General features: G+C 40.8%; 1 protein-coding gene across 1 annotated transcript in view; it reads right to left on the bottom strand.

The window, feature by feature from the left end:
* Positions 1–25,867, bottom strand: part of xpo4 (exportin 4) — a 47,834-nt gene that overhangs the window by 5,363 nt on the left and 16,604 nt on the right. The window contains exons 7-15 of the mRNA XM_055031397.1: positions 23,988–24,101; positions 12,526–12,683; positions 7,080–7,254; positions 5,948–6,124; positions 5,708–5,850; positions 4,804–4,949; positions 3,549–3,726; positions 616–775; positions 364–533 (exon numbers count right to left, since the gene is read on the bottom strand). Of these exons, the coding sequence (XP_054887372.1) occupies positions 364–533; positions 616–775; positions 3,549–3,726; positions 4,804–4,949; positions 5,708–5,850; positions 5,948–6,124; positions 7,080–7,254; positions 12,526–12,683; positions 23,988–24,101 (1,421 nt within the window). The remainder of the gene's footprint in view (positions 1–363; positions 534–615; positions 776–3,548; positions 3,727–4,803; positions 4,950–5,707; positions 5,851–5,947; positions 6,125–7,079; positions 7,255–12,525; positions 12,684–23,987; positions 24,102–25,867) is intronic.

The raw sequence follows: 25,867 nt of genomic DNA, 5'->3' as shown, positions 1-25,867 counted from the left end.
TGTAAGTATTTAATTTGTAGTTTTTAGCTGCAGATCCGTCTTTTGCCACAAATGATGAAGCTACTGGAATGCTGTCATACTGCATTTCAAAGGCCATAAAAGGTTTTATTTCCTTATTTAGAAAAAAGAAATAAAAATATTAGCTTTTTAAAAAAATTAAAAAATGTTTTCACTACTGTATAAAGAGAACTATGCTGGTCAAAGAAAAACCTGCAGAATGCCATTTATTACGAGAATAATTGTTAGCTGCAAACATAAACTCTTTACAAAATGGAAAGAATTTGTAAAACCTGATATTTGAGAAATGCGACGTAAATAGTTCGACCAAACACAAAGGACAGAGTCTGGAGGTGGAGGCCTCACCTCTCCCGCTTCTCTACCAGCGTCACCAGCAGCTCCACCGTGTCGTTGGCCAGCTCCGTCTCTGAGCTCCACACCGACAGATTGTTAATCACCTTCTCCAGCAGGTATCCCACAATCCACTGGGCTCCCTCCGTGTCTGCGCCGAACGCCGTGCTCAGAGGTATGCTGATCTGAGGACAAGCAGCAGGGAAACGTTGAGGGGAGGCGGGCGGGGGAGGCGGGCGGAGGACGCGGCCGGCGGCGCGGCCCCACCTGCTCGTAGAGCTTCTCGTCCACCAGCAGGTACGACTTGGCCCAGCGCCTCAGGAACCACACGATGTCCTTCCCCATCTGAGGACTGAGAAGCTCCGTCAAGCTGGCTCTGGTCGCCCTGGACTCGACCTCCGACGTCCTCAGCACGGCAGACAGCAGCCTGCGACAGAGGAGGACGGGAATGAAACCTCTCACCGACCGGAGGACTTCAGTCAAACTCCTGACTCGTTCCTCCAAATGCTCAAGTTGTTTTTCTCTCTCTCTATGCAGTCAGTTCCTATTACTGTCATATTAATACGTGAATGTTAATGTGATTATTCCTGATCCCACCAGGGCCTGATTTAGAAGCAGAACGGCCCCCAGAGGGGAACCAGTTTTTGTGCCTTATTCCAGAAAAAAATGAAAATATAAACAAAATCGATAACGCTTGCAAATTACAGAACATTAATAGGAAATTGTACATATTTGCAGGTACAAATTGAACGAGAGCTCAGATATTTGAGTTTAGTTTCAATTAACAAAAAAATGTTTAATAAAATACCAAACATAAAATCAGTCCTTGACTTTAATATCAGGAGCGATGTTTGTAAAACATCAGCCCTCGGCTGCTGCCCCAGAAAGTTCCTCCTAAAGTCTGGCAACAGATCCAACACACTGATTTCTATTTTGATGATTAATATTTTCTTAAGCGCAATTTTTTTTCTGGAGAGTTCATAATTCATTTTGTTTACTTTGTAGGTTGCGTGACGTTTAATTTCTGTTTTATTCATCATTTTTAATTGCTGTGTTTTGGTTTGAATATTCAAAATGTCTTATAGTTCTTTACTAAATTAGAGAGCGAACTTGTACTGGGCCATTTCCAATACATTACTTGAAAACTGCCACAAAACAACAACATTATTGTTCATTGTATGAATTTCAACTAAATTCTGCCGTCCAGTGGGATTTGTTTTTGTGACACGCCTACTTGAGACAACTTGTTTCAGGCATTTATGATATTTTGTAACCTGCAGGTAGTGCAGTCGTCAGAAGCCGTTATGATGAAATGTTTTGGATGTCACGTTTAGTTCACAGGATGTAAAATCACATATTAATGTAAATCGACGAGCTTAAACACCCGATAGTGGAAACGACACGCTCCAGCCTCCTGTTAGCAAGCGCGCGCCATTCCAAGCGGACAATGAATGATCGGGCCTTGGCGGACTGTCATCACGTCGCTCTTAGTGAGTGCGTGTTGGCTTCAGCGAGCCTCACACGCATTACGCAGAAGGACAGGAAGCTTAAAGCGGCTTACGGCTGCGTCTTCCCAGCCTGCCGTTTCACGTTGTTTGCAGAAAACAAAACCGCGCTGACATTTACGAGGCCGAGGCCGGCCGGCCGCGATCAGGAAACCCGACGCGTTCGGCCGGCGGCCACTACGTTCCGCTGTCATGGCTGTCATTCCTCCCCCTTGACACACACACACTTCTCCTCTGCTTAATGAGCAATCCAACAAGACACAGCAGCACAATGACCTTCAAAGGACAATAACACTGGCTGCTTGGAGTGTCTATTGTCGTCACAGTGATTACCAGAGCGGCTGCCCAGATCCCCGAGCAGGACAAGGTCTCCAGCACCGCCGGCTAATTGTTACTGAAATAATAAATCCTGCCTCGTCACAACTTTCTGCTGGGATTTATGTCGGCTTAAGGACTGGACCTCGTTCAGGTTTCGCCGCCTCGTCTTTAGATGGCCGTTATTGATTTTGACAATTTCTTCTAAGACTGAAAAATGGAGAATATTAAAGGCTAATTGTGCTACTCAATGCATAAATGTCAAATTTAACAGTTGAAAAACAGATGAGCTGGTAAAACATTTAAGTGATTTATAGTTGGTGGCTTTTAAAGAAATGCTGTGAAACAGATGGGACAAACTGGAATCTGACTAAAAGTACGTACTTATATGCACCGATTTCAGCTTTTTGGCCGATTACCGATATTTACAAAGCCTGACCTGCTGATTCTGATTTGGGCTGATACCAATTTATTTGTCTAAAAAGTCGCAACATATCAGGGATGAACCGATAAATAAAATGAATTGCGATTTTTTCAGTAATTGATTCAGTAATCGATTGATCGCTAAAAAACGGCCAAACTTACAAAACTTACAAAAAAATGGAAGATTTGCATTTAAGATGGAAAACGCTCTTGGTGAATTTCTTATCAGTGTGGCAGTTTTAGCTTCACCTTGTTCAAATTCTGCAAAAAAAAAAAAAAAAAAAAAAAAAAAAAAAAAGCTATTAATCAATCAATCAAATTATTAACTGCTTAATCTAAAAAACTAATCACCAGATCAGTCCTACACTGCACTGATGTTAATTTGAGCAGAAAGCTGGAGCTTTTCACACGTTTTCTTTTTTTTTTCTTCCTTTGCTACAAATGATCCAGTGTTTTATTGAAGTATTGCTACTCTATTGAATTTAGGCAGTAAAAAGTGTATTTTCTTATTTGAAAAAGGAATGGAATTTCATATTTGCATGTTTTAATGTCTTTTTAATATTGAATAAAAAGGCTCAAGTGGTTAGATAAAACAAAATTTTGAGAATGTGCCCATTTCTTTTTGGACTAATTGTTAGAATAATCAATTACAAAATAAAAATGTTGGTGTCAGCCCTGCTAAAATAGAGCGACAGAGTAGCTAAGTTGGTGACAGTGGGGATAACTGTGATTGAGACGCTGATTTTCAAACGTTTCTTTTCTTTTTCTGCAGATTAATTTTATGTCAACTAATCGGCCATGTTGAGTTTCTGGGTGCATCCTTGCTGAACGCACAGCTGCAACCCGATCCCAAAAAACACAGAGCCTGTTCATCCATCAAAACCCGACTGGCGCTGTGACGCTCTGTGAACTCTGAGCCCGGCGGACCCAGAAACCCGGCAGGACCGGCAGCACTACCTGATGACGGAGTCTGTGCGGTTGCAGCCCGGTATGGAGGAGGCCTTCTCCCCCGGGGAGCCCAGGATCTGTAGCGTCGTGTTGATGTCCACTTCTGTCGAGTGTTTGATGGAGAACTCCATGACCTCAGAGGGGATCATCGGGGTTTCACCCTGAGGGTCGTCTGCCAGCAGATAACCTGGAGAGAGAAGGGAGTACAAAAATGTATTTTAACATAAACATTTGACTTTATTTTGTCTGTTTTTTACAGTTTAACAAAGACTAAAAACAAAAAAACACTATTTCAATGTCTTAACGCATAAAATATAAGAGTTTTTATTTCACTAAGATTGACTAGTTGATGAGAAATTAGGAGAAATAATATTCAAATTAATGTAAATTAATCCTTAAACACAAGCGATGAGGTAAGTCACAAAAAATCTCTAAAAAGAAATGTTCTCACTAACTTTTCTCATGTTTAGCAAAAAAAAAATTACTTTGTGAATCCTAAATAACTAAAAACAAGAAAAAAAAAATATATGTGTCTTTTTATTAGGGGCATAAAAATGTCTGGTTTCAACTATAAAAACGCTTCCCAAATCCAGACTTTTAATCAGGCGTTAGATTGCACGTTATTACAAAAGTGTGTCATTTGAAAAATCAAATACTTTCAAGGACTCTGTACAGAAACCAATAACTTTCCGATCCTTGAAAATATATGGGTATTTTCAAGGTTTGGAAAGTTCTTGGAGCATCTTTACGATTATGAGTTTGCATTAAGTCTAAAATCCTGGGTTATTACCTGTGTACAGATATGCAGAGCTCTGCTGTACTCTATAAAAACATTGTAAAAACAATTAAAACGGATCTCCTCTTTAAAGAGGACACACCCAGTCTAGAGTGTAAGTTAACGGGCCGTAAACCTCAATAAAGCTTTGAACTGCTCTGCAGACGCAGACTGCATGTCACAAACCCACAGTGCAGGGTGGTTTCTCTGGTATAAATATAACCAGTAAAGTTTAATAAACTACACTGGAAAAGTCATTTCTGACTTTAATAAAACATTTCTATTGTAGACGTGAGGAACACGAGTCCTTGTTAAAGTCTAAAGAGTTTGGATCTGATTTTATTGTGGAGCTTTTTGTGGACTGGGTTTTGGATTTCTCTGCAGTGAAGCTACTTCTGATCTGCAGACCGGAGCAGAAACCGGCGCTGAATTAAACCTGTCTTTCTTTCTTTCTTTCTTTCTTTCTTTCTTTAAGAAGCAGCTGCTGACCTGAGACCAGTATGAGCCAGTGGATGTCCTCATACAGGTCGTCCAGGACTTTGCGGTCCACTGACCCCAGGCTGGTCGAGGCCATGAGGTGCTGCTGGGTCCTCTGGAGCTGGCCGTGCAACCGGTTCACCCGGTCCTCCAGCAGGCTGCGGAGCGGGAAGAAAGAAATGCCACATGTATTTTGTTGTAAAAGCAGATATGTATGAAAATGCTAAATACTTCTATTTGTGTCTCTTGCACATATTCACATGTAATACATTTATTTATCTTTATTTATCTAACAACTGAAGCTCATCAAATTGTAAGGGGAGCAAAATCACACTTTAGGTTCTAAATTGGATCTAGGTCTGGACTTGGACTAGGCCGCTGTAACAAATAAAAATGCTTTCATCTCAACCCGAGCTGATTTTGTGATTCAAGAAATAAATAAGGACAAAACTACAAGTTTAAATTTATATCTACTTACAGAAATGTTGGACGCAACATAAAACGATTATCTCTGCAAATCCTTTGGGGTTCATTCTATTGTTAAGGTAACAGTTTTCCAATATTGTTACCACCTTCCTAAATAGTCATGTTTTAAATAAATAAATGAAAATCTTAGACAAAGTAACAACAAACAAAAAAACATAACTCTTGTCAAAGAATATTATTTTAATTTAGACATCAGTATGATTTATAATGTCTCATTACCTTGACTTAAAACAAGCTCCTACTTTAGCTAAAAAGTACATTTGAAATAAGACAAAACTAAGATAAAAACTAGAGAAAGGAAATAACTTGGTTAGCTATTTTTTGTATCGTCAGTGATTGTGATTCCAACATGACAAGTTGAGAAAAGGATCCAGGGAAACCTCCACATATCCTGCATGACGGGGCAGATAATCATCATTCGGTTCGTCACCTTGTGAGCAGAGGGATGCAGTGGTCCGCCGCCACTCGTCCCAGCATGCCGATACTGGACAGCTGGTCTGAGAACAGCTCTCTGTCGTCCTCCTGCAGCTCGTTGATCTCCTCCTCCTCGTGGGACGATATGCCGTTTACGGACTGTTCCAGCAAAAATAAGAAAAAAGACTCAACACAAAAAGAGACAAAAAAGGAGGGAAGGAATCGGATCAACAGGATCACTCTCATGTTGTCTCACCAGGTTCCGCGTGCCGTCGGGAGCGGCCAGGTGGCACTGAATGTAGGAGTTGAAGACCTGGATGGCGGGCTGGACGAAGCAGCCGCGGGGAAAGTGTTCCTCGTCCTGAACCAGCGTGAGCCACGACTCCAGCAGCTTGTCGTACGCCTCCATGTAAACCATGTCGTCTTTATCCAGCTGACGGGAGAAACCGGCAGACAGACGGACACGGCGTCAAATTCACAGCAGAAAATCTGACACCAGTGGGTCCAAAATCATCAGGTTGAGTGTTTTGTCTTTATTAGTAGTATTTTATCATCAGTCTTGCGTATTGTACATTCTTCGCACAGTAAAATTCAAGCACTTTACAAGCTTTTGTCAAGGTAGGCTTCCAAACTTTTCCAACACTTTGGAGAAAAAAATGCAAACAAACGTAAAGAAACGTATCATATGATACCATTTATTACTTACTTGTGTAATTAATTATTCAACTATTATTAACAATGTCTTGTGATAGTAACTGCATTGCACAGCAGGGATAAAGAGAATTAAAATATAACAAAAATGGTTTGTTTTGAAACGTCTCTCATATTCCCTTTACTAAAACAAAACACTGACAAAAGTTAACCTCCCAGCTTCACTAACTTGAATATATAAAGTATAAGACAACCTTTATGTCAGCTGCACAGACCAATATTATTCCAATTAGTTAAATTTGAGAAATATTAATTATGATATAGCCACTTAAATAAATTGTGTTCTTGCTCAAATGAAATGCTCAAAAACAAACAGTTGAAACCAAATATTTACCTGAAAGAAACTATTTTCTCACTGTGTGAAGTAAAATCAGACCAAACTTCTCTTGTTTTAGTGACAATAACCAACATTATTTTATTTCGCTAAGTGCCGGAAAATACAGCACGGACATTTTTTGAGAGATTTTACTTTGAAAGCTTTGTGTCTTTGTGTTGAGTGGATAACAATATCAGGCTTCAACTGTAAATTCCTTCGAACGTTAGATTTGCGTTTTATTACAAAGCTGCAGTCTGGATATCAAGCGCTTTCTCGGACCTTAAACAGAAATCAGGCCCATTCCCACCCTTGAAAACAACGTGATCTCGGTCACGTTGTGAAAGAACGTGGCGTGACTCACCACCTCCTCCAGGGCGGCGCTGCGTCCAAACGAGCAGGTGAGGAGTGTGAGGCAGTTGATAAAGGAGGTGAAGAGCTCGCTGGGCAGCGCCGTTAAAATGCTCCGGGGGAACATGGTGATCAGGTTGGAGATGATGTTGGAGATGCCCACCGCCTCCGAATCCTCGATCTCGATCCTGAGGGCACAGAAACCGTCGGCGTCTCAAACTCAGACGTAAAATAAACATCGGGAACAATCTGCGAGGGGAGTTTCATTCACCAATAAATGCCCGTCTTGTGTTTTTATTAGAGAAGGGAAAATGGAAAATGCAAGAAAAACAAGCTGTCTTTATTTGGTTTAAGGTTTCAAAAAAAAGTCTGCTCTGGTCAGAGGAAAAACAGACTTCAGAGTGAGGCTGAACGCCAATCGTTTTCCAGTTTGTCCACTGGGGACAAAAGAAGATGATGGTGATATAAAAGTCAATCTTTAAACTGAAACTGGCAGGCGGCCTGACCCCAGAAAACGTTCCCACAGCTGCATCCCGCAATCTTATCTGTGCTTCAGGAAAAATAAAAAGTCGAATGTGGAACATTGACTCAAAAGTTAACAGTGGTGGAATTCGCAGCACTGTTTGCAGCAAGAAGCTCCTGGGTTCGATTCCCAGAGTTTGCTTGCTTTCCCTGTGCATGTGTGAGTTCTCACAGGTTCTCCTACAGTCCAAAAGCACAAACAACGTGACCATCAGGTCTCTCTAAATTCTACTTAGGTGTGTGTGTGCATGTTTGCCCCGTCTGTCTGGGTGTTGGGCACTCCTCGATGGATGGATTTCATGTTGCAATGTTATTGCCTCATCAGAAACACACCTTTCTTTCATATATGAGAATCCTTTAATCTCCATGGCAACCACTCAGCTGTTCTTAAAGCCTGGCTGGACATAGCCCCGCCTTTAAGGACGAAGCTCCTCCTCTGAGCTGCAGTTTCCAAGGTTCCACCTCACAGGACACCCCTCTAGACTAGCCAGCAGCAATTAGCAGACACCTGGTGGAACCGAGCTCCAGCTGAGCTCATTAAACACTGTTATAAAACCTTGTTATAGGGTTAGAGTTAGGTTGTTTGTACTGAGAAATGTGACACTGTGCCTGGAAAATACACACCGGCCCTTTAAAAGTTTTGCATTTGATTAGCCGGATCTGTCTGTTACTTTCTCTATAACTAAGTGAAGGGAGGGGGGATGTGTTTAGTTTTCACTCATAATGCATCATTTGGGGGTTTACTTTAGTGCAGAAAAAAACAATCAGTAGAATCTGTAGTGTTTTTCCAAAATCTGATTTGATTTAAGCTAGTCATTAAAACAGATTTTTTTTTTAATGTTCTGATATCCAAAAGAAGGAGTGCTTTTTTTAATTATTAATTTTTTTAGACCGTGGCGAACGGATCCAAGAGATTTTGATCAAAAACCTGAAGATGAAGCAGCGTCTGTTTCTGCTGCCGCTCCGTCCAAGTCAAAGGGCTACATTGTGTGAGGAGCCCTGCTAAACCCTATCAGATGGAGCTAAATTGCGTGCAGGACTGTTCAATCGCTGCGGATCGGCCGTCCCTCTCTGCATGGCTTTCCGATGAGGCAAGTGGAAAAAAGCTCCAAGAATAGGTGATTAAAGACATAGCAGTGGAGCGGGAAAGAGAGAGAGAGGGAGAGGAAGAGGAGAAAAAGACCCTTTTCTCAGCCGGTGTGTGAGGACGTTATTTATCTCAAGCCAAGTAATCGTAGCCTCTTATTTTCAATGAAAAGACAACGTCAACATCTCTCACGCACACAGACTTTATGGAAACAAATAATTATCCCTTTATTTTTTTTTGTCTCTTGTAGAAATCTTAATCGCTAAGAAAGAAAATGTATTTATTTTTTTATTAAAAAGAACTAAAATAAGAAGCCAATAATTATGTAAAAAATGTAAAAAAATAAGTAAATAGAAGAACTGAGCTTGGAGTTGGGTGCTTTAAAACACTGCTCACATTCAGGACCTGCAGACTGACGTTACCATCAGAAATGCGCTTCTGTCGTGGCTGAAATTTAAATCTAAAAGGCGATGAAGTGTTTAAATACTCTGATTTACCGTCTTTTTGGGCCAAGTGACAGCAGGATGCATGCAATACAGTGGATGAAAGCTGCAATGGTCTCATGACTTGCAAAAAACTATGCAATTATCTGTCTACTTTCTTGCAAATGGACCAGGACAGCAAATAATTGGACCAGATGTTAGGGGGAAAAATATTCAATAAATGATTATTATTTTTTTTCGTTTTGTTTAATTTTCATCCATTCACAATTTCGGCAATTATACGACCTAGTTGCTTAGCTATAGTTAGTTTCACCAGAACTAACTGCCGTTCTGGTAAATGCAGCAACATTTTGTGCTGCATTATGCAGCAAGCTTTACCAAAACATGTTACTAGTACTCAGAGCATAACTGGACAGTGCTTTTATTTTTAGAATTGGCCAAAATTTAATGAGTCTAAGCGGTTCTTTTCAATACTGGTGTTGCGATTGTAGAAAACATTTTGTGAAGTCCTTTCTCCATTGTAATCTTCAACAGTTATATTCTGTTTACTAACACTAACAGAGCCTCGCAGTCATCAGCTTAGATTTCAGATGTAGAGCCAGTCCTGAAGCTAATGAACAGAAGCAGGAGGAGTTGAGTTCTGGATGAAAACAACTGAAAGACAACAGCTGCATTTCCATTACAAATTTGTGAAAAACTTTGTTAATATTCTGCAAATGTTAAAAAAATAATTAAAAAAATGAAAAGGATTAATACATTTTCGCAATAACATGCCGTGCTGGCATCCTCCTGCCACTTCCTGTTGTCGTCGTTTTCGCCAGTAGTGACACGTGGTCACATGACTCGCGTCACGCAAATAAAGTATAGCCGTTGCTGAAAAACCACCTCACCCAAATGCAAACACTTAAACAAATGCGAGTTTTATTGAAACTGACATATTTTGGACAATTTATTTTCCCAATTTCATCTAGCTCAGTTTTAGGGAAGCAGAGATGGACTGAGACCAGCTAATTGTCGGCTTAATTGGTGACAGGCTGGACCAAAAGTACTGCAAGCCTCCAATATGTAAACTCTAACATATTGTGCCAAACACAACATTTATCATTAAGAATTTAAAATTGATTTTCTCCCTCCAATCAACGAGGCCCAGACTCTTTTTCTCTGTGTTCGTGCAGCAGGTTCATGTAACTCCCAGGTTTAGACAATCCACTTTGTTTCTACGGTTTCACATCACATGACTCTCATGATGAACAGCCAGATTTTACCACTGACAAAAACCACAAAGATGACGACGATGACAGGAAGTAGTTGGAGGATGTCAGTGCTGCATGTTTTCTAAGGATTTATCACATACAAACTTATTCAGGTGTGATTTTAATTGCCTTTCTTATTTGATGGAAACACCACAATTGTGAAATTGTGTTGTTTTTATTTGTGTGTTTTTTTTCCCCAACATTAGCGTTATATCGACAAAGTTGCTTTTGGAAACACGGCCGCTGTTAGCATTTCAGCTGATTGCGTGTTTCAGGTGAAAGCAGCCATCTTGCATATGTAAGCGTTTTATATTTGAGTAAATACTATAAAACTCTGCTATCTTTAATCCCGTTTACTGTATAGCAGTCGACAAACACTTTATGCAATTTGCAGCCCAGAAAACACACCAAAGAGTCGGAGCTCCATCATCAGTTCAGAGCTCCAGGCAAATCTGAGAGACAAGCCCCTTCGGTTTTATTACAGGCCCTGCCAGCTTGGTGTTCAATTAGAGGACAACCAGTGGATAGAAACACACACCATTATTCGCCCGTGTTTGAAGGAGAGCAAGTTTGGCGTTTTAATTCTGTTTTGTTTGGGGAAAAAACAGCAAGAGGATAATAATTTGATCCACCACGGCATCAACGCGGTTTCAGACACATCTGGGACGCATAAGCCACTGGCTACGCTACGTACTCAATTTGTTACCGAGCTGGAAGACAGGTTCCCATGGTGCAATGAGCGGGCATTAAAACTGAGACTCAACAAGCAATTACTTCCTGTAAATAAAGCTGAAATGGTTCAACACACAGTGTCCTACTGTTGACGTTGGCCTCCGACGCTTGTTGAGTCTCTGAATTTAAACACAAAATGCTTAAAAAAACAAAACCCAGCATGTCTGCTCAAAGATAAGAACTGAGGGTGGTGAGCATCTTCAGCAAATTTCATCCAAACCTTCTGAAAACAAACCGAGACAAATCGAAAAGCAACACAAAGCAGTAGCTGCAACCTTTATCTCTCGGGTTGCGAGTTGCCTTCAAGACTGAAGTAATTACTGAATAATGGCGTTCTCCAGCTCCCTAGCACTTTAATGTGATTGTTGAAGGTTTAATGGTGGAAAACAATGAAAGGAAAGCTATTAAGTTAAAAGCATCAGGCATTAGAGAGAAAAGTTAATTCACGGTTCAGGCCGGCTGCAGCAGCGGCGCCCGTCTTCACAGGGCGACTGCTTTCACTTCCAGCTTTCAATTGATCCCTGCAGGTCAGTTCTTAAGCTGCACCTGTCAATGTTGTGGCTTTTGACGAGAAAAAAGTGGACGACTTGTCAAAATGTCAGAGGAAATCATGAAAGTAATAAAAGTAAAAAAAATTAAGAAGGTGGGGGGAAATAAAAGCCAGGTGAAGATTTGTTCCTGAGGACCAGCAGCAACTGCGACCCACACACACACACACACACACACACACACACACACACACACACACACACACACACACACACACACACACACACGAACACGCGTACATACACACACCTGCGGCTTAAACGTGAACTAAAACTGATCTAAGTGTAAGTGTCCATCTAATATTTTGTATAGATGACAAAATAAAAAAAGTTCCCAAACTGTCATAAAGCAGCCCAACTTTCATCCCATTTCAGCAACATTTTAGAAAAACTAAGGCAAGAGATTGACTAAAAATATCAATACACAAGGGATTTAATAAAAAAAAATCCCAACTACATTTCAGATCAAAAATACTTTGGCAAAATCAGACAAAATGCTGGTAAAGTGAGAATTTACCAGCATTTTCTAATTGAAAATATTGCAACAGTTTTCATTAAAAAACGATTAACCTGATTAAATATGTTAACCGAGTCCCATCACTACTGATTACACAGGCTTTCTGAAATGTTTCATTAAAATCAACTCAACATGTTTGTAGCTTCAGCCACTGTCAAGGAGAGAATATCAATACAATATCCAATACAGCGCAATGTTATGGTGCGTCTCCGCAAAGCAAAAGCATAACACTTGGGACTCTCATTAAAAAAGATGTTAAACTGTTTGAGCAGCAAATTCTGTTCAAAACCTTCGAGTAAAGCATGTAAGCCAATAATGTGACCCCTGTGTCGACAGCGACAGAAAGCTCGCACTCACCCGTTGATCATACTGAGCAGGCCTTCCACCAGGTGAGCCAGGTAGGACACCTGGGCGCTCTCGTCTGGGAAGATGGGCCCGTGCATGGAGGCCAGCTGGGCCAGGCACTGCAGGGAGTCCTGGGCCATGTCCGAGTCCTCCCGGATCTTCCTGTGAATCTGCAGGACAGACAAACAGACGCGTCTGTCTCAGACCGAGCTCGTTCTTTAAGAAACGGATTGGACAATTAGATGTGCAGTACTTTGAAATGTAGCTGGTTGGTCATGAAGAGTGTCACGATGCATTTCGCTGGACGACAAATTGTCCCAGAAATGATTGTGATAAATAGCGACATGGTTGTTTTGCAATCGATTTTAAGTGATATCGTTCTTCCCTCGCAAAGATCAATACATTTTCATTTTGTAAACAAAACCTATTGCTGAAAATGGAAATAATGATAAAGAAATATATTCTAAAAATATATGAAAAAAAAAAAACAAATAAAAGAAACTCACAGATAAGATAGATCATTATGTCTGTAAACAAAATTGGCCTTCATTAAAAATATTATTCATCAGGATGGAAATTATTGACCTTATTTTACTTCATCATGTGATTAATTTAATTTAATTTATTTAATTTGGTTGCTGTGACAGGGTTAGCTGCAGCCAGCAAACCAAACAGCTTATTTCCAATCAATTTACTGAGACTGAAACATTTTTTTAGTATTCTCAGTTCAAACCTGAAAAAAAAACAAAAAAACATGTCAAAAAGAGCTAAAAACAGGAACAAATGCTAATTTCAAACATTTCTGAATAAATGCTAAGAACAGAAGCTGTAACAGATCTACTGCTGCCAAACTTTACAGCAAATCCAGCATGGATCTCAAACAGGGCCGAGCAGAACCAGGACAAAGCTGAGAGGGGACAGAGTCCTGCTGACAACTCTGCAACGCTTAAAACACACCTCAACACAAGGTTTGTGTGTTTACGAGTTTGTTCTTGTTTTTAAAAAATTCAGATTCTACTTCCATTTCTGTTTTTGGCAAATGGTCGATTTCTTACAGGAATGTCGTTTTGACATATGTGACTTGATGGAAACAATAGAAACCTTCAGCCTTAATTTAAAAGCTGAGCATTCTACTTTACTTTAATGCTAAAGTCGTTTATTTTTTCAACTTAACAAAAGTTCAGCACCTTACGATACCTAAACACGTTGCCAACAACAAACCATTCTGTTATTTTTCATTTTATTTAACCACCTGCGTGAAGAAAATCAACAGCAATTCACTGCAACCAAACATCGGACCTCCCTCATAATAAAAACCAACATCAAGCTTCACTTTTATTATCTTCACTAGATTTTATGTGAGAGTTTATATAAAGATGCAATGCCTCAATGCAATCTGCTGGGTTTCCTTCGAAACTTATTAAAACTCATTTGAATAACAATATGCGCTTAATACACTGTTTGACCACTACGGTTAACTGCAACTTTTGTACGTTTGAAGTGAAAAGACAATTTTGGTAAAGATGACATTTGTAGTGAATTGTCCGGTTTGTATTAAGAAACCGGATTGATTTTCACCAAATGGGAGAAAAGTGATGAATTCACAAAATTGCAGCCCAACATTTATTGAGTGTGAAGAGGAAATGACGTGGCCACTGTTTGCTACGTTTTTAGCTGCTGCTGAAAAGATTGTTGGAAAAAGAATCTTAAAGGAAAAAAATTACTTTTTTTCTCCTTAACACAATGGCAATTTTAAAAATGTAAAAAGCAAATCCAGTTTGTTTCTTAAACACTTCTCCTTACTCTTTGAGGAAAGGATATAAAAGTGAGTGGAAGTTTTATTTAACGTGAATTGTGCTCTGATTATAGTTTAACCTCGACACCCGACAATATTTAGCTTCGCGAGGCAAACCTCCACAAGCAGAAAAGACTGTAGCGGAGGTGAATCCGATCCAACCAAAGTTGAGCAGGATTAATACTCACTGGTGCAACAAAAAAACCCCAACAAATATCCAGCTACTCCGACTGCAGCGTGACCCTGTGGTTTCCAATCGATCACTTCAGATTGCGTCAATTAAACTCCTGAGCGGAAAAGATTCAAGTCCCGACGAGAGAGAGCGATGGACAGAGAGACCGCCGCCTGACACGGTCTCATGGCATCAAGCGATCCCGGGATTGATCCGCGTCGAGCCGTCGCACTCTGACGGCAGGGGGAGAAGCTCAGGAAGGGGCGAACGGAGCGCGGCGGGGGCAGCAACAGCACCGCGGCGAGTCATCACAGCAACATGTGTTTCCACTGACGGCTCCGTGCAGATGTGCGGAGCTCCAGCGAATCGGCCAGTTCTTTCCTTCCTTTTTTCCCCCCTGCTTCTTCCTCCGCGTCCTGAACTGTCATCCTAATAAATCCAGAGTGCCTGCATCTTCAGCCGGTGCCTCGCACACAAAACCATCACTGGAGCTCTCAAACTTTCAGCCTCCACGTCTTATTTTCTTCTTTTTCCTTTTCTCTTCTGTTTTTCACTCCTTCTCCTCCTCTTCTCACTCAATCTTCTCCGGATTCCTTCCTGCTTCGTTCCCACACTCTTCCTCCCCCTCTCTCCGCTTTCTGATCTCCAGCTGTGCCGCCCTGTTGCCCACTTGGTAGCGAGCCACGCCGCTCGGATGCTAGCGTGTTCTAGCCGCCACGCTGTAGCCTCCAGTGCCGCCGCTCTCTTCCAGAGCGTGAAGTCATCCTCTGGAAGAGCTCGGCGGGAGGAGGAGGAGACGAGGCAGGCGGGGGGTGGAGGGGGAGGACATGGGGGCAAACTGGTGAGTAAGTGAGAAAGAAAGCGAGAGGGAGGAGTGGGAGAGCAGCACAAGGCCAACAGATTGAACAGCGCCAGCTCTGGAAAAGCAGCTGCTCCAGCAAACGAGCCATACCACGGCAGTAATGTCAGTCGCCTTGGGTTTGCCTATAGTTAGGCACGCTGAATGCTGCGCGGGCATTTCTGCATGCGCGAGGTGGTGCGGGAGGAAGAATTAGGAAAATATCAACGTGAACAAAAATAAAAGTCCTTCGATTCGGTTTGGTTTCGGCAGTAGAGGCGCACCGATCCTCAATTATTGTCTGCATCCATCCTGATATCAAAAACATTAAAAATAAAAATCTAGATTGTGATTGTTATCGTCTTAATTGCACCAACTGGACAAACGAAAGCTTTTGCATGTTTGACCAAACTTATGAAGCTGTTTAAGTGTGGCGTATCAAATGTGTAATTCTGTATGTTTAGTATCAGCCGATACTAAACGTCAGATATCGGGATCAGAAGAGAAACAAAATGCATCCCTACGCAGTACAGCAGTTTCAACTTTTCCATATTCTACTAATGTCTACTAAACTCCAAAATGAGGGGTGAAAGGTCAGCTTTACTCTTCTGTTTTCACTTAAAGGAAGTAGCAGCCACAGCTGAAGATTAAAGAAAACCCTACACCCGCTTTGCTTTTCAAAAATAAACTAAAATTCAGAGTTTTACAAAACCCAGAGCCTCTGATGAATATGCTGTGTACGTTTTATAAAGAACCACATCCTACTAAAACAACGTTGATGCTTAAAATCTAAAATACAGAGTATGACTTTTTATTTCCCTCTTGGTATTTTTGTTGAGGTTAAAGTTTTTGTATCTTGACTACTCTTCTAACGAGTGACGGGTCAGTTTAAGGTCAGAGACCTTATTCAGGAAGTGAAAGGCCTCCCAAATAAGGCCCTAAACATATCTGAGTACCACACCTGTCACAGCGGAGACCTAAACCCAGGTAGATTCTGGCTAAAGTGGATTTGACAAGATCCACATTGTACGCGTAATCCACGACGCGGCTGGTCATGTGACTTAAAGTTTACGTATTTCTCACATGCAGATTTTATTTTCTCACAGGGCTGAAGTTACTTCATGTAATTTATTCCAAATAAGAAAGATCGATTCTTTGATTGTTGCAAGTTAAGAAGCCTATCGCCGACATCTGTGCTGGAGGCATCGCAACGTTTTTGTGAGAAGAAAGTCTGACATTACACCTTCAAAGAATGTCGGCACACTGGATTAACAGCAGCTTCATCAGTTTGTAAAAAAGGAAAAGAATAACCCAGCAAGGAAATAAGAGAAAAGCCACTGGCTGAATCCAGCTCCACTGTGAGCAAGTAGAAGGATTTATATCCTCTGTGGATATCTGCTGCTGAAGGAACAGATGTTAGCTGGTCAATAGTCAACGTGGTGGTTGTGGCGCTCTTGCCCACTTTTCACTTTGGATTTGGGAAATATAGCCAAGCCTGTCGGAATAAGCAAATAATCACAATGAGCTCAATAATTCCCATTTTGATGATTCATATATTCTGAAGGTCAATTTTCTTTACAGAGTCTTCATAATCCATTTTATTTATGGCTTCAGTTGTGTGTGGTTTTCATTTGTGTTTTATTTTGGATATTTAAAAGTCCAGTTCCAGCGCTGAGAGATCTTTACAAAATCAAAGTTTGCTGGTCTCCGAGAGAGCAAACTTGCATTGTTATGCTACCGTCAATATATTACATGAAAGTGGTATCGCTATTATAGGTTACTGCGATAATTACTGGGACAATTTATCATGAGTTATTGTGGCAGGCCTACATACAATCTTAAGAGTTTTTGTAGCTTTGGAGAATGCAAATTAAATCAAAGTTGCCTGTGCATTTTACATGCTTTGAATTATTGTATTGACTCCATCAAATTGGCATCTGAATTGACTCCAATTCACATGAGACATTGAGTACTGAAACTCAAAAACTGGTAAAACTAAGAAAATTTACTTTGTTAAAAAAGTGTAATTACTTATACTCTCCAGTATAAATAAATGTAAAATAATGATTACCCCACTGAGGAAATGGACTGGAAAAATTTAAGAGAAAAAGATATTACGCAGTAAAGTAAATGAAGAGGAGGGTTGACAAAAATAAATAAAAAGAGAGCGAAAGAGAGCCGGTGCCAACGATATTAATAGCAGACAAAGCCTGGTGTCTGTTACCACAGGGGGGCTAAGAGGCTCATCTTTCTGTCCTTTTTTTAAAATCAACACCGCGCTTCCAACTTATTGTCTTTCCCACCATCCGCCTTCCCTCTCAGATTGTGTTACTGTGCGCCTGCAGGGCTCTGCTGCAGCCTCATCTCCTCGCCGATTGGGTTTGTTTGAGTAAACATTTACAACACCAGCCTCAGTCTTCTCCCTTTGTGGGGACAAGTGCATGCCAAGCCAATAAAGAGCAGCAATTTTCATTCTTCTTGCTGCCTAAATTAATCCGACATATAGTTTTATATGGTACAGCCTGTGATGGGCAAATCTGAGATCATTATCAGACCAAAAACAAAACAATGTGTTTTCTGAAGGGATACTGAATAGCAGGAAAGACTCCAAATATTTAAGGGGTTGTTGTGTGTTTTCTTTTTGTTTACTTCAGCCCACATTTTATTTCTCAGACCAATTTTAGTGTCGTGTTTAAAAACACTTTTAATTTTGGAAATCAAAACTGAACAGGGGAAATTAAAGAATCATTTAAATACATATGACATCATGCTGCAAAACCAGAGTCGTTTTTTAAAAACGACTGCAGGGTTCTGGATCATTTATTGTTTTACTGTCGATGGATTGTGTTGCATCCGCAATTTCTCTTCCCTCCCTAAAACTGCTGCTCTCCCACTCAGGAATAAAAACATGATGTTGAAGCATCGATTACAAGATTTAGTGTGAATGTCTTTTGTCATCTGTTTCCACCCCCTATCACTCCCGTTCTTTTTTTTTTGTGGTGTTGAAAAGCAGCTAGCATTTATTCTGAAGGAAAAATAAACGTGTGCTTACTTTCCAATCTCCAGCAGACCATTTATCCCGTAAAAGCTCTGCCGCTTACAATCGCATCCACAGTTCCCCTCTTTACTCCTCCTGTCCACCGTTTCTCTTCGGCTTCCTCTCATTTCCTTTCGATTTGATGCACTGATTTTTTTTTTTGTTCCACATTTAGCCCTATTCACATTCTCTTCTGTACCTCGGCTCGTTTTCATAGTGGACAGAATGATAATTATGAGGCTGTGAACGTCTCTTCAAGCTGGACAGACATTGCATTGTCGCTTAAACGCGTTTCCAGAAAATATGTTTTATTCTGTCTGACAACACAGATCTACGCTCCAGGGTCTGGATAACACAATCGATAATGATCTCACCCCAGTATTAGTTTACTGACTTCAGGTTTTACTGCCGCTCCCGTCACGAAACGCACAGATTAGCTAGAAACCGCTTTCCCCTCATGCGTAACCCTGGAAATAAAAGCTAATTTCAAATCTATTACATACCCGGTTTTTGATTCTTTGCTCCTGACAACACTGTTGCCATAGTGACCTAGAAAATACAATGGATGTTTATAACAGTGCAGCTCGATTTAAAGAATGTCAGTTCAGTGCAGAGTCATTGTGTTTAGGTCAGATCAGGTTCGGTTCCTTCGCTGACAGATTGCTGCATCCCAGGTGCACTAAGGAGCGTCACAGGAGCTCCTTCCTCCCAGCAGCTGTTAGACTCTATTGCAGGGGTGTCCAAAGTGTGGCCTGGAGGCCCCTGAGCATAAGTCAGCAATGCTAAAGATTTGGTTAAAAAAATTCCACATTTTTTATGGGTCACAGATTGTTTTGTTTTTGTTCTAATGAGACAACAGTCTGCATCACTTTTGATATTTTGCATCTTTAATTACGTACAAATTTCATTGAAAAGAAAATTTTGCACAGGATAAAAAAAAAGCAATTGTACTTTAATACATTTTGTAGTTTAAATTTGCCAGGGCAAAAAATTTGCACGTCACTGCTGCCAAGAAAATCAATGAGCATTTACATCCTTGTTAGTATTTACACAGTTTTATTCATTTCAAATAACGTTCCTGATTGTACTGAGCATCTGTTTTCTGCACTGCCTTCATTTTTCCGATACTGTAAATAGTCTGTTGTCAAATATGCACCAAGCACATTAAACATCCTGCTCAGTTGCACATCCCTTGGTTCAGAGTACGCAGTTTCTGATGACCGCACAGTTATGTTTTATAATCACAAAAGTGCTAATGTGGTAATAAAATACTCCATTTCGCCCTTATTCCCATACTGTTAGCAGAAGGTTGAAAAGTGCTGCTGATTCATGTCAGGAGTCATAACGTAATGGTCGCACTGCATGTAAAAACTTTACAGCATCGCAAATAGCGTTCATAAATCTAGACACTAATAGGTGCCACTAAAACGATGAAAGGCATTCAAACAGGAAAGCTGCCTTCAAACGTACAGGGATTGTAAAAATTACTAAGGATAAGATAGACTGTGCTCTCTAAATGCTGCAGTCAATAATCAAAAGAAAAAAAAAAGGAAAAATAGGCCACGATCCTTCACATGAGTGAGTTTTAGTCATCCTCGAGCATGATCCATAAAAAGAAAGGAAAAGTCCCTAAACCCGTGTTCTTCAAATTGAACAAAATTTGGTGCAGGAAGATTTTTGGTTTGTGCTGCTGTCAATTTGAAAATATTGATAAATGTTCCCAGAGGTCATCAAAGGTCAATCATCCGGTCCACATTTACAAATTCAAATGAATTATGGCGTCAGTCAATTGTGGTAGCAATTGTAGTTTAAAGTTGCATATCATTGCAATATTACTGTTTGTTTATGTAGTTATGTTGTTGTTTTTTATTAAAGAAAGTTCAACAGAGATCAACATGTCATGAACAAAATCCCCCCCAAAAATCTATCAATGAAATTGTACTGGATTTATGCCTCTAGAGGTTTTGTAAAACAGCTGACTGACACCAAATCTGCTTATTCTTTGTAAATGTTGGGGGTCAGAGGGGATCTATGATGACCTCCGAAAACATCCGTCTTTAAAATGAGAGCAGCACAAGTAACATTTTTCAGCCGCACACAGGTTTGTCACCTATTTCCTGCAGGTTGACGCTAAGACCTGGCTTTGCACGGCAAAGACAACGAGTTGCTTGGTGGCAGCTGAAACGCAAAACACTTTCAGGATTTTCCGAGTTGCTCCATCAAGGGAAAATGAAGTAGCGATAATTAAACCTTGGTGAGCATAATAAGAAGCTGCATGAAACAGTCGACCGTTTCTCGTTAGCTTGCAACAAGACGGCAGAGGAGCAGAGGAGGTGTGTAATGTAGGCCGACAGACGTCCACCCACTGAGGGAGAGAGCCAGGGTGAGTGTGTTATGGTAAGGTTACTGGGGTTGTTAACAGGGGCCCCTAATCCTGGGGCCAGGCTGTAATCTTGCCACTGGTCGGCAAGGGACATCGACCCTGATGGCACGTGCGTCTGAGGACCCCCCTCAACACACACTTACCCGGGTCACGCACCCCCCCCTCACACAGCTGAGGAGACACAGCAGCTGAGACAGCAAAGGACACCATTAAACACAACACACACAAACCGGCAGACGCAAAAAATGCATCCCAACACAATGATGATGAAGGTACAACACACACACACACTCACTCACACAGGCAGCTGATGGCGCGGCGGCGGCCTTACAACAACAAACAGTTGAGCTACTAGAAATACCACAGCGAGAGCTGAAACCAGAGGCCTGGAAACTGACACCAACACAAAACATGTCCTGCAGATTCCAGCAGCGCAAAGAACCGACAGAAAAATTACAAACATTTTTATTCGCAGGCGGACGCCGGGGACAATCGAGCTTTCCATGCGCCGTCGCTGATCTCATTCACAACCGGAGACGTCGCTGTCGTCTGACTCCTCACTAAAAGTCATCAAATGTTCCTCTAGAAGATCCTGAGCTGTGACTGAATGACGTCACCAGCTACGTTTCCATTACAAAACTGATTGGAACTGATTTCAGAGGAGATTAAATCCCGATTCTGTCACTTACTACTTAGCTGATATTCCACCAGTGTCATAAAACCCACCATTAAAAAAGAAACGTAACGCAAATAAGTTTGTCCCCATTGTGAGTCATAAAATAAAAAAAAACATGCGGCGCCATCATCCTCCAACCACTTCCTGTCGTCGTCTTCGTCCTTTCAGCCAGTAGGGGCGTCCGGTTTTTGATAACGCGACTCGTACGATGCGAAAAAAGTGTCTCCATTACAGTTGTACGAAATACACTAACTTCAATAAAACTGTGTAAAATATGCATCTTATTCTTTCAGACCAGGTATGTAACGTTCAATGACGTGTTTGACTTTTAAAAATAACCTTTAATATCGAAAATAACCCTGTTTTTATATGGTGCGTTCACTGACTGTAAAAAGCGGAAAGCTGGATGTCTGCTGGTTCTGATTAGATGTTTACTTGGAGTAAACATCTAACTAATTATCAGGTGGATTTTCGTCCTTTTCTGGGATCAAATCTAGGGCTGAAACGATTAATCAAATTAATTTTGATTAATTGATTATTGAGCTGCCAACCAATTTATCAATCGATTAATTGTTAACTGGAGCATATGGACGCCAAAAAGACACTGAGAACTAATTAAGCCAAACTCTACAAATAAAACCTTAAAGATGAAAATCTGCTAAAAGAAAATCTCCAATTAAGCACCTTTTGCTCTGGTTATTGATATTGGTGCAGTGATGTGTTGAGCAGGAAGGGCTGAGATTTTTACATGCTGACAGTAGAAGTGCTTCAGCTGCAGATCCATCCATTTCTACAACTGACCATCCGTACACAAAAAGAATGCAATAAAATTTTTATTCTCTTTTTTAAAAAGAAGACAAATTGTTTATTTGCATCTTTTAAAGTATTTCTAACATTGTATAAATAGGATTCAGTGGTTCAATAAAAAATCTGCAGACCCAATTAATCGATTATAAAATAATCATTTAGTTGCCACCAGGGTAATAAAATGGTTTTGGGTTTTTGATTATAGTTTAGCTGTATTTCATTGTGACTTTGTTTATCTAAGTCAGTTTTTTAGAGTGTGTTTGCTTGTTTTAGTTACAAACTATTAGTTAAATATTGATTAGTTTCAGTTTAAATTTAGTTGTAGTTTTAGTTTTTTCATACTGCGATTAATTTTCAGGTGCAAAATTCTAAAAAGTGAAAGTATTGTATTGCGATTATGCAAACATCAATTGTGCAATGAATGGTAACTGAAGATACCATTTTCAAAAACGTATTCAATTTTTGATGAACAACAAAATTTAGGTGTTTCTCCTAAATATTGCTGTGAGGAGAATGGTGTGCCATAATTCGCCAATAGCTGACGTAAACTGCTGGTATGTAAGGGGGAAAAAAATCTATTTCATATCAGCTTGAAAGACTAATAAATAGATTCATGAACACAAAAACGAAGGAAGCTATATCTATAATTTCAGTACGTTTTAGTTAGTTTTATAAACACATAGTCATAGTTTTTCCACATTATTTACCGCTTTTAGTCATTTCAGTTAACAAAAATGATTTTTTTTTTCAATTCTTGTTTTTGCTCGTTTTAGTTAACTACAATGTGCTTGGTTGCAGCCCTAATCAAATTCCATCATGTTGAATGAAAACCACTGTGAACGGTGGTGAGAATCAATTTCCTTCCTGCTCACCTTCTGCCAATTTATCCGATTTTGGCAAGATGCACACAGTGTCCTCCTCAAACTATTCTGTGAACTAAGATAAGACCTGAAAGAAGGAAAAAAAAAAGTAGTATATGTCTGGAGGCCGTTAAGAGGAGGAGCACTATCTGGCGATGGGCAGCTGGAAGTTTTGGACGGATGCTTACTGGAAGAGGAGCTGACCAGTTTGTTCCACTCTTCTATTCCACAGCGAGCGCTCGGCCAGCGTGGGCCACCTCTTTGAACGCGCTGCACTAAAATACACATTTGCTTCACCGGGCGGTCTCCTGAACGGTAACACAGTAACACGAGCTCGCTGCAAAGCACCTATAAATCTGCTTAATGGTGCATTCAGGAAAGCCACAGAAGAAGAACAAACTTAGAAAGCCCCAATGGGGGGGAAGGTTAAACCAGGACTCGCAGCCCGACATGAAGTAAACAAACCACTCCGGAGAGGTCCGCAGAGGAATACTCCAGTACTTTAATGGAAATGTGGAGAAAATATTCCAAATTTAGCAGGAAAAACACAATTTTATATTTATATATTTTTTTTAACTGTGTAAGTTGCAGTGCAAAAAAAGAAAATCAAGTAACATTTCAGGAAGGAGTCAGTAGTGCCTTAATCTTGATAAAAAGAAGTGCTAGTGGCAGATTATTTACTTTATAGCAAGATATTCTGCCAAATCTGCCAGCATAATTGATATTTCTAGATCAATATAAATGAATTACTGACTTAAAACAGGCACCCAAGTCTTGCTGAAAAGTTGCTTTTAAGTTAGTTTTGACTAATATTAAGATATTTGGAAGGAGACAAGAATTGCAACAAGCATGTGACGACCCAACCCGATAAATTAAAAGCCCGTCCAGGACTGTGGGGATACTCACAGAGAAGAAGAGGTCCATGACGCGGGTGTCCAGCAGCGCCTCCCTCCAGGACTCCGTGGGCTTCAGCGTGACGTTCTGCGTGGCCTCGAACATGGCGATGTAGTGGCGCCCCAGTGGTTCGCCGCCGGTTAAGGCCGATAACAGCAACAAAAGGAGGAGGAGAAGATGAAGAATATAGGAGGAGAAAGAGGAGTACAGTGAAAGCAGCAGCTCCGTCTCAGTGGTTAGGTCTGGTTTGTGGGAGAATCCTCTTGATACTTGTTCTTCCTCTCATTAACCCCGTCAATCTCTTTCTCACAATAAGAGTCGGGTTTTCTCAGCCTCCCCTCCTGATCTGCTCCATGTCGTCTTCCTTTCTTCCTCAGCTCTTTATTTGCTCAAGCTTGTGCCCACGCAGTTAAAGCGGGTCCTTCTTTCTCACCCTCCTGTGTTTTCCCTGACTTTTCCAGTCTATGACAGCCCCTACCGCCCCTCGCTCGCTCTGACAGCCTCTTCGCTCCTTGTCCTCTCGCTCAACCCCTTCCCTTCTTCCCGGCCTCTCTGCTTGTGCTCTCGCTTTTCTCTCCTCTGTTTCCTTAAGATCTGAGACTCCGCTCCTCTGGGAGAAATGCCCGAGGCTCCTTACTGTTCTCTCTCTCCAGCCCTACTCGGCCAATCACCGGGGCTTTCCGACTGACCACTTTCCAAGATGAAATCCATGCCGGTTTTTTTTCCCTCCCTATCATCTAAAAAAAAACAACCAAAAACTTCTCAGTTAATCGCCCATTCTCCAACTTGAACTATTTAACGTAAAAACTCAAAGTGGGCTGTGTTAGCCCGTCGCCACAACGCAGACGCAGTGTGCTTATTTAAACCGTTTATACATCCACAACCGGCCTGTTCTCAAACCCACAATCTGTAACTACACAACCGCAACACTTCCCGTTGTTGTTCAAAACGTCTTAAAAAAAAAAAAAACACTCCCACAACAAGCTTTACCAAAGCTCACTGAAGCGCATCTTTTTAAAGCTACAGTTTCTCACCAGCATGAATTCACACAGTTCACACACCCACAATACTCTACACACAAAAGAGACATCTTGCCTCTTGTAATTATTACGACTCACCAAACATCAACAAAACAAAAACGTCCATATGTAAGGGCCTGATGCAGATGCCTCCTTGTATTTATTCCATGTACAGTCTATTTTTCAAAGTCAAATAATTATATATTTGGGATCAGTAAGTTGATTAATGTGTGTCTGGAGACACGCACAGGATATTATAAAGTCATATTGAAGTTATTAAGGCAGGGTTTCCCACAGTGTATTATAAGCCTGGCGGGCCACCAGGCTAAACATTGCTTATTTATTTAAGTCTTTTTAAAATGTTTGCATTTTAAGACTTTTATACTTGGTGTTCAGGTATTAATTTTCCAATCACACATAATCATCAAGTGATATTTTCAAATTTCCTGCCAACTTTACACGCTCTTTGATTCAAAAACACGACGGGCAGCTGGATGAATGACTGCAGGTCCCGACCGCCGGGCTGAGCAAGTTTTCTGGGGGCAACCTTGATTAAGATGCGCCACCACTAATTAACACCAAGTCTAGAAGAATCTTGACATTGACCCATTTCATACATGATAAATTATTTCACACTTTCGTGTCTGAGTACTGCATAAAAAGTAATTTTTATTAGGGGGTGAAATATTCTGATGATTTACTAAGACTGTTTAGAAAACCCCGCTCAACTCTAACACATTTTAAGATTACAGACGGGGTTTTACATTGTTGGGTCAATCATTTCCAATAAACGATGACCCGTTACAATCCCTAATCAAACCAGACTGACACTAACCAAGCAGATACTGGAGGCAGTAGACCAGGGGTCACCAA

The sequence above is a fragment of the Poeciliopsis prolifica genome, unplaced genomic scaffold (genome assembly GCF_027474105.1).
Source record: "Poeciliopsis prolifica strain line A6 unplaced genomic scaffold, Auburn_PproV2 SCAFFOLD007, whole genome shotgun sequence".
Classification (NCBI taxonomy): domain Eukaryota; kingdom Metazoa; phylum Chordata; class Actinopteri; order Cyprinodontiformes; family Poeciliidae; genus Poeciliopsis; species Poeciliopsis prolifica.
This window is presented reverse-complemented; position numbering and strand designations above follow the sequence as displayed.